This window comes from Crinia signifera, chromosome 5, assembly GCF_055691185.1.
Source record: "Crinia signifera chromosome 5, ASM5569118v1, whole genome shotgun sequence".
In the NCBI taxonomy this organism is placed as follows: Eukaryota; Metazoa; Chordata; class Amphibia; order Anura; family Myobatrachidae; genus Crinia; species Crinia signifera.
Window position 1 is genome coordinate 3,721,653 of NC_139221.1, and position 15,874 is coordinate 3,737,526.

General features: G+C 54.7%; 1 protein-coding gene across 2 annotated transcripts in view; it reads right to left on the reverse strand.

Annotated features, from left to right (window-relative positions):
- Nucleotides 1-972: 972 nt before the first annotated feature.
- ASB10 (ankyrin repeat and SOCS box containing 10) overlaps nt 973-15,874 on the reverse strand; it is a 111,164-nt gene continuing 96,262 nt past the window's right edge. For both annotated transcript variants that reach the window (XM_083186179.1, XM_083186178.1), the window contains exons 4-5: nt 3,342-3,455; nt 973-1,379 (exon numbers count right to left, since the gene is read on the reverse strand). In XM_083186179.1, the coding sequence (XP_083042305.1) occupies nt 1,194-1,379; nt 3,342-3,455 (300 nt within the window). In that variant the 3' untranslated portion in view covers nt 973-1,193. The remainder of the gene's footprint in view (nt 1,380-3,341; nt 3,456-15,874) is intronic.

Below are 15,874 nucleotides of genomic sequence, written 5' to 3' on the forward strand. Positions count from 1 at the left end.
GAGAGTCACCCGGCCGTTATCTGGGAGAGTCACCCGGCCGTTATCTGGGAGAGTCACCCGGCCGTCACCTGGGAGAGTCACCGGGCCGTCACCTGGGAGAGTCACCGGGCCGTCACCTGGGAGAGTCACCGGGCCGTCACCTGGGAGAGTCACCCGGCCGTTATCTGGGAGTGTCACCCGGCCGTTATCTGGGAGAGTCACCCGGCCGTTATCTGGGAGAGTCACCCGGCCGTTATCTGGGAGAGTCACCGGGCCGTCACCTGGGAGAGTCACCGGGCCGTCACCTGGGAGAGTCACCGGGCCGTCACCTGGGAGAGTCACCGGGCCGTCACCTGGGAGAGTCACCCGGCCGTCACCTGGGAGTGTCACCCGGCCGTCACCTGGGAGTGTCACCCGGCCGTTACCTGGGAGTGTCACCCGGCCGTTACCTGGGAGTGTCACCCGGCCGTTACCTGGGAGTGTCACCCGGCCGTTACCTGGGAGTGTCACCCGGCCGTTACCTGGGAGAGTCACCCGGCCGTTACCTGGGAGAGTCACCCGGCCGTCACCTGGGAGAGTCACCCGGCCGTTATCTGGGAGTGTCATGGAAATGGCAGGCGTTTCAGGAAAGGTGTGTTACATGAACTCTCATCCCATTTTGCCTGTTTCTATCATAGCTGCCGAATAAGTCCCCCCCACAGGCCGGACTGCACCGTTTGGAGAGGGGGACACAACGTCATTGGTAATGTGCGAGCAGTATAGTGAAGCACATACACACGTTTCTGTTTGCATTGCGGGACGGGACCAGTAAAGTTACAACTTATGCTGAATCGGAGGCGGAGTCCTGGAGACCTCAGAGGAGGGTTTCCAGCTGCCCAGCAGCAGTGCTTGTCAGACCATACTAGTTGCCAATGAATTTCTGGTCCGGTATCCTGGCCACAATGAAGAAGTCAGTTTCTTCCATACTTAACAAATATTTATTATTCTTACAAATCGGTAAATTTAGATCAGTTCGAGGATAAAACGCGTTATCTCACATACTGGGACCAAGGGTCACTCTGTTAATTGGGTGAAATCATATTCTCTGTGTCAGGAAGGAAATGAGGAAAAATACAGATCGGGCATCATTTGGTTATTTGTGAGGTCGTTACCTTACCATCATACACACACAGCGGGATACATAAGGTTGGAGTGTTAGGAGATCGGGGGAACAGTCAGTACAGAACACCTTCAAAACGCAACTGTAGGAATTCCAAGAGTGAAGGTGGCAGTGGCAACATGGGCAGTGCCTGGGCGAGACTTCCCTCCAAATGAAATCGTAGAGCACAGCGACAGAGGTGTTGTAGAGAGCGTGGGCTGCGAGACAGCGAGAAAACCGACTGGAAGAATTGGGAGTGCTTCTAGAATGAGGAAAAGATAAATGTGGTAAGCTCGGAGCTGGAAAGTCAGAACAGAGGCAAAAAGGAGACTGTCAGAGTTACAGGGACAGCAAGAGAGTTACAGAGACCGTGTCAGGGTTACAGGGACAGCAAGAGAGTTACAGAGACCGTGTCAGGGTTACAGGGACAGCAAGAGAGTTACAGAGACCGTGTCAGGGTTACAGGGACAGCAAGAGAGTTACAGAGACCCTGTCAGGGTTACAGGGACAGCAAGAGAGTTACAGAGACCGTGTCAGGGTTACAGGGACAGCAAGAGAGTTACAGAGACCGTGTCAGGGTTACAGGGACAGCAAGAGAGTTACAGAGACCGTGTCAGGGTTACAGGGACAGCAAGAGAGTTACAGACACCGTGTCAGGGTTACAGGGACAGCAAGAGTGTTACAGAGACCGTGTCAGGGTTACAGGGACAGCAAGAGAGTTACAGAGACCGTGCCAGGGTTACAGGGACAGCAAGAGTGTTACAGAGATCGTGTCAGGGATACAGGGACAGAAAGAGTGTTACAGAGATCGTGTCAGGGTTACAGGGACAGCAAGAGAGTTACAGAGACCGTGTCAGGGTTACAGGGACCGCAAGATTGTTACAGAGATCGTGTCAGGGTTACAGGGACCGCAAGAGTGTTACAGAGATCGTGTCAGGGATAAAGGGACAGCAAGAGAGTTACAGAGACCGTGTCAGGGTTACAGGGACAGCAAGTGAGTTACAGAGACCGTGTCAGGGATACAGGGACAGCAAGAGAGTTACATAGATCGTGTCAGGGTTACAGGGACAGCAAGAGAGTTACAGAGATCGTGTCAGGGTTACAGGAACAGCAAGAGAGTTACAGAGACCGTGCCAGGGTTACAGGGACAGCAAGAGAGTTACAGAGACCGTGTCAGGGTTACAGGGACAGCAAGAGAGTTACAGAGACCGTGTCAGGGTTACAGGGACAGCAAGAGAGTTACAGAGACCGTGTCAGGGTTACAGGGACAGCAAGAGAGTTACAGAGACCGTGTCAGGGTTACAGGGACAGAAAAAGTTAAAGACACTGTGTCAGTGTTACAGAGACAGCAAGAGGAGTTACAAAGATCGTGTCAGGGTTACAGGGACAGCAAGAGAGTTACAGAGACCGTGTCAGGGTTACAGGGACAGCAATAGAGTCACAGAGACCGTGTCAGGGTTACAGGGACAGCAAGAGAGTTACAGAGACCATGTCAGGGTTACAGGGACAGCAAGAGAGTTACAGAGACCGTGTCAGGGTTACAGGGACAGCAAGAGATACAGAGATCATGTCAGGGTTACAGGGACTGCAAGAGTGTTACAGAGACCGTGTCAGGGTCACAGGGACAGCAAGAGAGTCACAGAGACTGTGTCAGGGTTACAGGGACAGCAAGAGTGTTACAGGGACTGTGTCAGGGTCACAGGGACAGCAAGAGTGCTACAGAGACCGTGTCAGGGTTACAGGGACAGCAAGAGAGTCACAGAGACTGTGTCAGGGTTACAGGGACAGCAAGAGAGTTACAGAGACCGTGTCAGGGTTACAGGGGCAGCAAGAGAGTCATAGCAGCAAGATTTCCGAGAAAGGTGTCAGACTCGGGACATTTATAATATTAAACAAAGAGTAACAGTATAGGGCAATGCAGGTAATGGGGGGGGGTACCAAAGTACAGCAGTTACAAAGGTGGGGCTGCAGCACAGTCCAATATTCAAAGAGGGGGGTCACACCTAAGGCCACCCCAAACACCACTGTCCTGGACTCACTGACAGTTGATGTGACCCCCTCTTTGAATATTGGACTGTGCTGCAGCCCCACCTTTGTAACTGCCACTGGCAGGGAAGTCCAGGAACAGAACATTTTGTACCTAATGGAATGGATCATGTTGGAGGGTATGGGATAGGTAACCAATTACAAGGACGCATAGTAACACACTGTGACACAGACTGACCTGTTGTTCTTCCTCTGGTACAGCCTCAGCCCAGTCCTCTGTTCCCCTCAGCCTACTGTATGTGTTCAGCAGAACCTCAATGGTGCGCGGGGACGAGCAGCAATAACGCAGGACCTGGAGTTTGGGGAGACACGTGAGTAACACAGAACCCGGAACGTGGGGAGACGCATGAGTAACACAGAACCCGGAACGTGGGGAGACACGTGAGAAACACAGAACCCGGAACGTGGGGACACACGTGAGTAACAAAGAACCCGGAACGTGGGGAGACGCATGAGTAACACAGAACCCGGAACGTGGGGAGACACGTGAGAAACACAGAACCCGGAACGTGGGGAGACACGTGAGTAACAAAGAACCTGGAACGTGGGGAGACACGTGAGAAACACAGAACCCGGAACGTGGGGAGACACGTGAGTAACACAGAACCCGGAACGTGGGGAGACAAGTGAGTAACACAGGACCCGGAACGTGGGGAGACGCGTGAGTAACACAGAACCCGGAACGTGGGGAGACACGTGAGAAACACAGAACCCGGAACATGGGGAGACACGTGAGTAACAAAGAACCCGGAACGTGGGGAGACGCGTGAGTAACACAGAACCAGGAACGTGGGGAGACGCGTGAGTAACACAGAACCCGGAACGTGGGGAGACACGTAAGAAACACAGAACCCGGAACGTGGGGAGACACGTGAGTAACACAGAACCCGGAACGTGGGGAGACAAGTGAGTAACACAGAAACCGGAATGTGGGGAGACACGTGAGTAACACAGAACATGGGGAGACGCGTGAGTAACACAGAACCCGAAACGTGGGGAGACACGTGAGTAACACAGAACATGGGGAGACGCGTGAGTAACACAGAACCCGGAACGTGGGGAGACAAGTGAGAAACGCAGGACATGGGGAGACGCGTGAGTAACACAGAACCCGGAACGTGGGGAGACACATGAGTAACACAGAACATGGGGAGACACGTGAGAAACACAGAACCCGGAACGTGGGGAGACACGTGAGTAACACAGAACCCGGAACGTGGGGAGACACGTGAGTAACAAAGAACCTGGAACGTGGGGAGACACGTGAGAAACACAGAACCCGGAACGTGGGGAGACACGTGAGTAACACAGAACCCGGAACGTGGGGAGACAAGTGAGTAACACAGAAACCGGAATGTGGGGAGACACGTGAGTAACACAGAACATGGGGAGACGCGTGAGTAACACAGAACATGGGGAGACGCGTGAGTAACACAGAACCCGGAACGTGGGGAGACAAGTGAGAAACGCAGGACATGGGGAGACGCGTGAGTAACACAGAACCCGGAACGTGGGGAGACACATGAGTAACACAGAACATGGGGAGACGCGTGAGTAACACAGAACCCGGAAAGACACGTGAGTAACGCAGGACCAGGAATGTGGGGAGACACGTGAGTAACGCAGGACCAGGAATGTGGGGAGACACGTGAGTAACGCAGGACCAGGAATGTGGGGAGACACGTGAGTAACGCAGGACCAGGAATGTGGGGAGACACGTGAGTAACGCAGGACCAGGAATGTGGGGAGACACGTGATTAACGCAGGACATGGAATGTGGGGAGACACGCGAGTAACGCAGGACTAGGAATGTGGGGAGACACGCGAGTAATGCAGGACCAGGAATGTGGGGTGACAAGCGTGTAACGCAGGACCAGGAATGTGGGGAGACGTGAGTAACGCAGGACCAGGAATGTGGGGAGACACGTGAGTAACGCAGGACATGGAATGTGGGGAGACACGTGAGTAACGCAGGACCAGGAATGTGGGGAGACACGTGAGTAACGCAGGACATGGAATGTGGGGAGACACGTGATTAAAGCAGGACCAGGAATGGGGGGAGACAAGTGAGTAACGCAGGACCAGGAATGTGGGGAGACGTGAGTAACGCAGGACCAGGAATGTGGGGAGACACGTGAGTAACGCAGGACATGGAATGTGGGGAGACACGTGAGTAACGCAGGACCAGGAATGTGGGGAGACACGTGATTAAAGCAGGACCAGGAATGGGGGGAGACACGTGAGTAACGCAGGACCAGGAATGTGGGGAGACACGTGAGTAACGCAGGACCAGGAATGTGGGGAGAAACGTGAGTAATGCAGGACATGGAAGTTGGGGAGACACGTGAGTAACGCAGGACCAGGAATGTGGGGAGACGCGTGAGTAACACAGAACCCGGAAAGACACGTGAGTAACGCAGGACACGGAATGTGGGGAGACATGCGTGTAACGCAGGACCAGGAATGTGGGGAGACACGTGAGTAACGCAGAACATGGAATGTGGGGAGACACGTGAGTAACGCAGGACATGGAATGTGGGGAGACACGTGAGTAACGCAGGACATGGAATGTGGGGAGACGTGAGTAACGCAGGACCAGGAATGTGGGGAGACACGTGAGTAACGCAGGACCAGGAATGTGGGGAGACACGCGTGTAACGCAGGACCAGGAATGTGGGGAGACACGTGAGTAACGCAGGACCGGAAATGTGGGGAGACACGTGAGTAACACAGAACCAGGAATGTGGGGAGACACGTGAGTAACGCAGGGCCAGGAATGTGGGGAGACACGTGAGTAACGCAGGACCAGGAATGTGGGGAGACACGTAAGTAACGCAGGACCGGAAATGTGGGGAGACACGTGAGTAACGCAGGGCCAGGAATGTGGGGAGACACGTGAGTAACGCAGGACCAGGAATGTGGGGAGACACGTGAGTAACGCAGGACCAGGAATGTGGGGAGACACGTGAGTAACGCAGGACCAGGAATGTGGGGAGACACGTGAGTAACACAGGACCAGGAATGTGGGGAGACACGTGAGTAACGCAGGACATGGAATGTGGGGAGACACGCGAGTAACGCAGGACTAGGAATGTGGGGAGACACGCGAGTAATGCAGGACCAGGAATGTGGGGTGACACGCGTGTAACGCAGGACCAGGAATGTGGGGAGACGTGAGTAACACAGGACCAGACTAGAATCAGGAATGTGGGAAGACACGTGAGTAACACAGGACCGGGAATGTGGGGAGACACGTGAGTAACGCAGGACCAGAAATGTGGGGAGACACATGAGTAACGCAGGACATGGAATGTGGGGAGACACGTGAGTAGCGCAGGACCAGGAATGTGGGAAGACACGTGAGTAACGCAGGACCAGGAATGTGGGGAGAAACGTGAGTAACGCAGGACCAGGAATGTGGGGAGACACGTGAGTAACGCAGGACATGGAATGTGGGGAGACACGTGAGTAACGCAGGACATGGAATGTGGTGAGACACGTGAGTAACGCAGGACCAGGAATGTGGGGAGACACGTGAGTAACGCAGGACCAGGAATGTGGGGAGACACGTGAATAATGCAGGACCAGACCAGAATCAGGAATGTGGGGAGACACGTGAGTAACACAGGTCCAGCAATGTGGGGAGACACATGAGTATCGCAGGACATGGAATGTGGTGAGACACGTGAGTAACGCAGGACCAGGAATGTGGTGAGACACGTGAGTAACGCAGGACCAGGAATGTGGGGAGACACGTGAGTAATGCAGGACCAGGAATGTGGGGAGACACGTGAATAACGCAGGACCAGGAATGTGGGGAGACACGTGAGTAACGCAGGACATGGAATGTGGGGAGACACGTGAGTAACGCAGGACATGAAATGTGGTGAAAAACGTGAGTAACGCAGGACATGGAATGTGGGGAGACACGTGTGTAACGCAGGACATGGAATGTGGGGAGAAACGTGAGTAACGCAGGACATGGAATGTGGGGAGACAAGTGAGTAACGCAGGACCAGGAATGTGGGGAGACATGTGAGTAACGCAGGACCCGGAATGTAGGAAGACACGTGAGTAACGCAGGACCAGGAATGTGGGGAGACACGTGATTAACGCAGGACATGGAATGTGGGGAGACACACGAGTAACGCAGGACCAGGAATGTGGGGAGACACGCGAGTAATGCAGGACCAGGAATGTGGGGAGACACGCGAGTAATGCAGGACCAGGAATGTGGGGTGACACGCGTGTAACGCAGGACCAGGAATGTGGGGAGACGTGAGTAACGCAGGACCAGGAATGTGGGGAGACACGTGAGTAACGCAGGACCAGGAATGTGGGGAGACACGTGAGTAACGCAGGACATGGAATGAGGTGAGACACGTGATTAAAGCAGGACCAGGAATGGGGGGAGACACGTGAGTAACGCAGGACCAGGAATGTGGGGAGACGTGAGTAACGCAGGACCAGGAATGTGGGGAGACACGTGAGTAACGCAGGACCAGGAATGTAGGGAGACACGTGAGTAACGCAGGACATGGAATGAGGTGAGACACGTGATTAAAGCAGGACCAGGAATGGGGGGAGACACGTGAGTAACGCAGGACCAGGAATGTGGGGAGACGTGAGTAACGCAGGACATGGAATGTGGGGAGACACGTGAGTAACGCAGGACATGGAATGTGGGGAGACACGTGAGTAACGCAGGACATGGAATGTGGGGAGACACGTGATTAAAGCAGGACCAGGAATGGGGGGAGACAAGTGAGTAACGCAGGACCAGGAATGTGGGGAGACGTGAGTAACGCAGGACCAGGAATGTGGGGAGACACGTGAGTAACGCAGGACATGGAATGTGGGGAGACACGTGAGTAACGCAGGACCAGGAATGTGGGGAGACACGTGAGTAACGCAGGACATGGAATGTGGGGAGACACGTGATTAAAGCAGGACCAGGAATGGGGGGAGACACGTGAGTAACGCAGGACCAGGAATGTGGGGAGACACGTGAGTAACGCAGGACCAGGAATGTGGGGAGACACGTGAGTAACGCAGGACATGGAAGTTGGGGAGACACGTGAGTAACGCAGGACCAGGAATGTGGGGAGACGCGTGGGTAACACAGAACCCGGAAAGACACGTGAGTAACGCAGGACCCGGAATGTGGGGAGACACGCGTGTAACGCAGGACCAGGAATGTGGGGAGACACGTGAGTAACGCAGGACATGGAATGTGGGGAGACACGTGAGTAACGCAGGACATGGAATGTGGGGAGACACGTGATTAAAGCAGGACCAGGAATGGGGGGAGACACGTGAGTAACGCAGGACCAGGAATGTGGGGAGACACGTGAGTAACGCAGGACCAGGAATGTGGGGAGACACGTGAGTAACGCAGGACATGGAAGTTGGGGAGACACGTGAGTAACGCAGGACCAGGAATGTGGGGAGACGCGTGAGTAACACAGAACCCGGAAAGACACGTGAGTAACGCAGGACCCGGAATGTGGGGAGACACGCGTGTAACGCAGGACCAGGAATGTGGGGAGACACGTGAGTAACGAAAGGGCATGGAATGTGGGGAGACACGTGAGTAACGCAGGACATGGAATGTGGGGAGACACGCGTGTAACGCAGGACCAGGAATGTGGGGAGACGTGAGTAACGCAGGACCAGGAATGTGGGGAGACACGTGAGTAACGCAGGACCAGGAATGTGGGGAGACACGTGAGTAACGCAGGACCGGAAATGTGGGGAGACACGTGAGTAACACAGAACCAGGAATGTGGGGAGACACGTGAGTAACGCAGGGCCAGGAATGTGGGGAGACACGTGAGTAACGCAGGACCAGGAATGTGGGGAGACACGTAAGTAACGCAGGACCGGAAATGTGGGGAGACACGTGAGTAACGCAGGGCCAGGAATGTGGGGAGACACGTGAGTAACGCAAGACCAGGAATGTGGGGAGACACGTGAGTAACACAGGACCAGACTAGAATCAGGAATGTGGGAAGACACGTGAGTAACACAGGACCGGGAATGTGGGGAGACACGTGAGTAACGCAGGACCAGAAATGTGGGGAGACACATGAGTAACGCAGGACATGGAATGTGGGGAGACACGTGAGTAGCGCAGGACCAGGAATGTGGGAAGACACGTGAGTAACGCAGGACCAGGAATGTGGGGAGAAACGTGAGTAACGCAGGACCAGGAATGTGGGGAGACACGTGAGTAACGCAGGACATGGAATGTGGGGAGACACGTGAGTAACGCAGGACATGGAATGTGGTGAGACACGTGAGTAACGCAGGACCAGGAATGTGGGGAGACACGTGAGTAACGCAGGACCAGGAATGTGGGGAGACACGTGAATAATGCAGGACCAGACCAGAATCAGGAATGTGGGGAGACACGTGAGTAACACAGGTCCAGCAATGTGGGGAGACACATGAGTATCGCAGGACATGGAATGTGGTGAGACACGTGAGTAACGCAGGACCAGGAATGTGGTGAGACACGTGAGTAACGCAGGACCAGGAATGTGGGGAGACACGTGAGTAATGCAGGACCAGGAATGTGGGGAGACACGTGAATAACGCAGGACCAGGAATGTGGGGAGACACGTGAGTAACGCAGGACATGGAATGTGGGGAGACACGTGAGTAACGCAGGACATGAAATGTGGTGAAAAACGTGAGTAACGCAGGACATGGAATGTGGGGAGACACGTGAGTAACGCAGGACATGGAATGTGGGTAGACACGCGTGTAACGCAGGACATGGAATGTGGGGAGAAACGTGAGTAACGCAGGACATGGAATGTGGGGAGACAAGTGAGTAACGCAGGACCAGGAATGTGGGGAGACATGTGAGTAACGCAGGACCCGGAATGTAGGAAGACACGTGAGTAACGCAGGACCAGGAATGTGGGGAGACACGTGATTAACGCAGGACATGGAATGTGGGGAGACACACGAGTAACGCAGGACCAGGAATGTGGGGAGACACGCGAGTAATGCAGGACCAGGAATGTGGGGAGACACGCGAGTAATGCAGGACCAGGAATGTGGGGTGACACGCGTGTAACGCAGGACCAGGAATGTGGGGAGACGTGAGTAACACAGGACCAGGAATGTGGGGAGACACGTGAGTAACGCAGGACCAGGAATGTGGGGAGACACGTGAGTAACGCAGGACATGGAATGAGGTGAGACACGTGATTAAAGCAGGACCAGGAATGGGGGGAGACACGTGAGTAACGCAGGACCAGGAATGTGGGGAGACGTGAGTAACGCAGGACATGGAATGTGGGGAGACACGTGAGTAACGCAGGACATGGAATGTGGGGAGACACGTGAGTAACGCAGGACATGGAATGTGGGGAGACACGTGATTAAAGCAGGACCAGGAATGGGGGGAGACAAGTGAGTAACGCAGGACCAGGAATGTGGGGAGACGTGAGTAACGCAGGACCAGGAATGTGGGGAGACACGTGAGTAACGCAGGACATGGAATGTGGGGAGACACGTGAGTAACGCAGGACCAGGAATGTGGGGAGACACGTGAGTAACGCAGGACATGGAATGTGGGGAGACACGTGATTAAAGCAGGACCAGGAATGGGGGGAGACACGTGAGTAACGCAGGACCAGGAATGTGGGGAGACACGTGAGTAACGCAGGACCAGGAATGTGGGGAGACACGTGAGTAACGCAGGACATGGAAGTTGGGGAGACACGTGAGTAACGCAGGACCAGGAATGTGGGGAGACGCGTGGGTAACACAGAACCCGGAAAGACACGTGAGTAACGCAGGACCCGGAATGTGGGGAGACACGCGTGTAACGCAGGACCAGGAATGTGGGGAGACACGTGAGTAACGCAGGACATGGAATGTGGGGAGACACGTGAGTAACGCAGGACATGGAATGTGGGAAAACACGCGTGTAACGCAGGACCAGGAATGTGGGGAGACGTGAGTAACGCAGGACCAGGAATGTGGGGAGACACGTGAGTAACGCAGGACCAGGAATGTGGGGAGACACGTGAGTAACGCAGGGCCAGGAATGTGGGGAGACACGTGAGTAACGCAGGACCAGGAATCTGGGGAGACACGTAAGTAACGCAGGACCGGAAATGTGGGGAGACACGTGAGTAACGCAGGGCCAGGAATGTGGGGAGACACGTGAGTAACGCAAGACCAGGAATGTGGGGAGACACGTGAGTAACACAGGACCAGACTAGAATCAGGAATGTGGGAAGACACGTGAGTAACACAGGACCGGGAATGTGGGGAGACACGTGAGTAACGCAAGACCAGGAATGTGGGGAGACACATGAGTAACGCAGGACATGGAATGTGGGGAGACACGTGAGTAGCACAGGACCAGGAATGTGGGAAGACACGTGAGTAACGCAGGACCAGGAATGTGGGGAGAAACGTGAGTAACGCAGGACATGGAATGTGGGGAGACACGTGAGTAACGCAGGACATGGAATGTGGGGAGACACGTGAGTAACGCAGGACATGGAATGTGGTGAGACACGTGAGTAACGCAGGACCAGGAATGTGGGGAGACACGTGAGTAACGCAGGACCAGGAATGTGGGGAGACACGTGAATAATGCAGGACCAGACCAGAATCAGGAATGTGGGGAGACACGTGAGTAACACAGGTCCAGCAATGTGGGGAGACACATGAGTAACGCAGGACATGGAATGTGGTGAGACACGTGAGTAACGCAGGACCAGGAATGTGGTGAGACACGTGAGTAACGCAGGACCAGGAATGTGGGGAGACACATGAGTAATGCAGGACCAGGAATGTGGGGAGACACGTGAATAACGCAGGACCAGGAATGTGGGGAGACACGTGAGTAACGCAGGACATGGAATGTGGGGAGACACGTGAGTAACGCAGGACATGGAATGTGGTGAAAAACGTGAGTAACGCAGGACATGGAATGTGGGGAGACACGTGAGTAACGCAGGACATGGAATGTGGGTAGACACGCGTGTAACGCAGGACATGGAATGTGGGGAGACACGTGAGTAACGCAGGACATGGAATGTGGGGAGACAAGTGAGTAACGCAGGACCAGGAATGTGGGGAGACATGTGAGTAATGCAGGACCCGGAATGTAGGAAGACACGTGAGTAACGCAGGACCAGGAATGTGGGGAGACACGTGATTAACGCAGGACATGGAATGTGGGGAGACACGCGAGTAACGCAGGACCAGGAATGTGGGGAGACACGCGAGTAATGCAGGACCAGGAATGTGGGGAGACACGCGAGTAACGCAGGACCAGGAATGTGGGGAGACGTGAGTAACGCAGGACCAGGAATGCGGGGAGACACGTGAGTAACGCAGGACATGGAATGTGGGGAGACACGTGAGTAACGCAGGACCAGGAATGTGGGGAGACACGTGAGTAACGCAGGACATGGAATGTGGTGAGACACGTGATTAAAGCAGGACCAGGAATGGGGGGAGACACGTGAGTAACGCAGGACCAGGAATGTGGGGAGACGTGAGTAACGCAGGACCAGGAATGTGGGGAGACAAGTGAGTAACGCAGGACATGGAATGTGGGGAGACACGTGAGTAACGCAGGACCAGGAATGTGGGGAGACACATGAGTAACGCAGGACATGGAATGTGGGGAGACACGTGATTAAAGCAGGACCAGGAATGGGGGGAGACACGTGAGTAACGCAGGACCAGGAATGTGGGGAGACACGTGAGTAACGCAGGACATGGAAGTTGGGGAGACACGTGAGTAACGCAGGACCAGGAATGTGGGGAGACGCGTGAGTAACACAGAACCCGGAAAGACACGTGAGTAACGCAGGACCCGGAATGTGGGGAGACACGCGTGTAACGCAGGACCAGGAATGTGGGGAGACACGTGAGTAACGCAGGACATGGAATGTGGGGAGACACGTGAGTAACGCAGGACCAGGAATGTGGGGAGACACGCGTGTAACGCAGGACCAGGAATGTGGGGAGACGTGAGTAACGCAGGACCAGGAATGTGGGGAGACACGTGAGTAACGCAGGACCAGGAATGTGGGGAGACACGTGAGTAACGCAGGACCAGGAATGTGGGGAGACACGTGAGTAACGCAGGACATGGAAGTTGGGGAGACACGTGAGTAACGCAGGACCAGGAATGTGGGGAGACGCGTGAGTAACACAGAACCCGGAAAGACACGTGAGTAACGCAGGACCCGGAATGTGGGGAGACACGCGTGTAACGCAGGACCAGGAATGTGGGGAGACACGTGAGTAACGCAGGACATGGAATGTGGGGAGACACGTGAGTAACGCAGGACATGGAATGTGGGGAGACACGCGTGTAACGCAGGACCAGGAATGTGGGGAGACGTGAGTAACGCAGGACCAGGAATGTGGGGAGACACGTGAGTAACGCAGGACCAGGAATGTGGGGAGACACGTGAGTAACGCAGGACCGGAAATGTGGGGAGACACGTGAGTAACACAGAACCAGGAATGTGGGGAGACACGTGAGTAACGCAGGGCCAGGAATGTGGGGAGACACGTGAGTAACGCAGGACCAGGAATGTGGGGAGACACGTGAGTAACGCAGGACCGGAAATGTGGGGAGACACGTGAGTAACGCAGGGCCAGGAATGTGGGGAGACACGTGAGTAACGCAAGACCAGGAATGTGGGGAGACACGTGAGTAACACAGGACCAGACTAGAATCAGGAATGTGGGAAGACACGTGAGTAACACAGGACCGGGAATGTGGGGAGACACGTGAGTAACGCAGGACCAGGAATGTGGGGAGACACATGAGTAACGCAGGACATGGAATGTGGGGAGACACGTGAGTAGCGCAGGACCAGGAATGTGGGAAGACACGTGAGTAACGCAGGACCAGGAATGTGGGGAGAAACGTGAGTAACGCAGGACATGGAATGTGGGGAGACACGTGAGTAACGCAGGACATGGAATGTGGGGAGACACGTGAGTAACGCAGGACATGGAATGTGGGGAGACACGTGAGTAACGCAGGACATGGAATGTGGTGAGACACGTGAGTAACACAGAACATGGGGAGACGCGTGAGTAACACAGAACCCGGAACGTGGGGAGACACATGAGTAACACAGAACATGGGGAGACGCGTGAGTAACACAGAACCCGGAAAGACACGTGAGTAACGCAGGACCAGGAATGTGGGGAGACACGTGAGTAACGCAGGACCAGGAATGTGGGGAGACACGTGAGTAATGCAGGACCAGGAATGTGGGGAGACACGTGAGTAACGCAGGACCAGGAATGTGGGGAGACACGTGAGTAACGCAGGACCAGGAATGTGGGGAGACACGTGATTAACGCAGGACATGGAATGTGGGGAGACACGCGAGTAACGCAGGACTAGGAATGTGGGGAGACACTCGAGTAATGCAGGACCAGGAATGTGGGGTGACAAGCGTGTAACGCAGGACCAGGAATGTGGGGAGACGTGAGTAACGCAGGACCAGGAATGTGGGGAGACACGTGAGTAACGCAGGACATGGAATGTGGGGAGACACGTGAGTAAGGCAGGACCAGGAATGTGGGGAGACACGTGAGTAACGCAGGACATGGAATGTGGGGAGACACGTGATTAAAGCAGGACCAGGAATGGGGGGAGACACGTGAGTAACGCAGGACATGGAATGTGGGGAGACACGTGAGTAACGCAGGACATGGAATGTGGGGAGACACGTGAGTAACGCAGGACATGGAATGTGGTGAGACACGTGAGTAACACAGAACATGGGGAGACGCGTGAGTAACACAGAACCCGGAACGTGGGGAGACACATGAGTAACACAGAACATGGGGAGACGCGTGAGTAACACAGAACCCGGAAAGACACGTGAGTAACGCAGGACCAGGAATGTGGGGAGACACGTGAGTAACGCAGGACCAGGAATGTGGGGAGACACGTGAGTAATGCAGGACCAGGAATGTGGGGAGACACGTGAGTAACGCAGGACCAGGAATGTGGGGAGACACGTGAGTAACGCAGGACCAGGAATGTGGGGAGACACGTGATTAACGCAGGACATGGAATGTGGGGAGACACGCGAGTAACGCAGGACTAGGAATGTGGGGAGACACGCGAGTAATGCAGGACCAGGAATGTGGGGTGACAAGCGTGTAACTCAGGACCAGGAATGTGGGGAGACGTGAGTAACGCAGGACCAGGAATGTGGGGAGACACGTGAGTAACGCAGGACCAGGAATGTGGGGAGACACGTGAGTAACGCAGGACATGGAATGTGGGGAGACACGTGAGTAACGCAGGACATGGAATGTGGGGAGACACGTGATTAAAGCAGGACCAGGAATGGGGGGAGACAAGTGAGTAACGCAGGACCAGGAATGTGGGGAGACGTGAGTAACGCAGGACCAGGAATGTGGGGAGACACGTGAGTAACGCAGGACATGGAATGTGGGTAAACACGTGAGTAACGCAGGACCAGGAATGTGGGGAGACACGTGAGTAACGCAGGACATGGAATGTGGGGAGACACGTGATTAAAGCAGGACCAGGAATGGGGGGAGACACGTGAGTAACGCAGGACCAGGAATGTGGGGAGACATGTGAGTAACGCAGGACCAGGAATGTGGGGAGACACGTGAGTAACGCAGGACATGGAAGTTGGGGAGACACGTGAGTAACGCAGG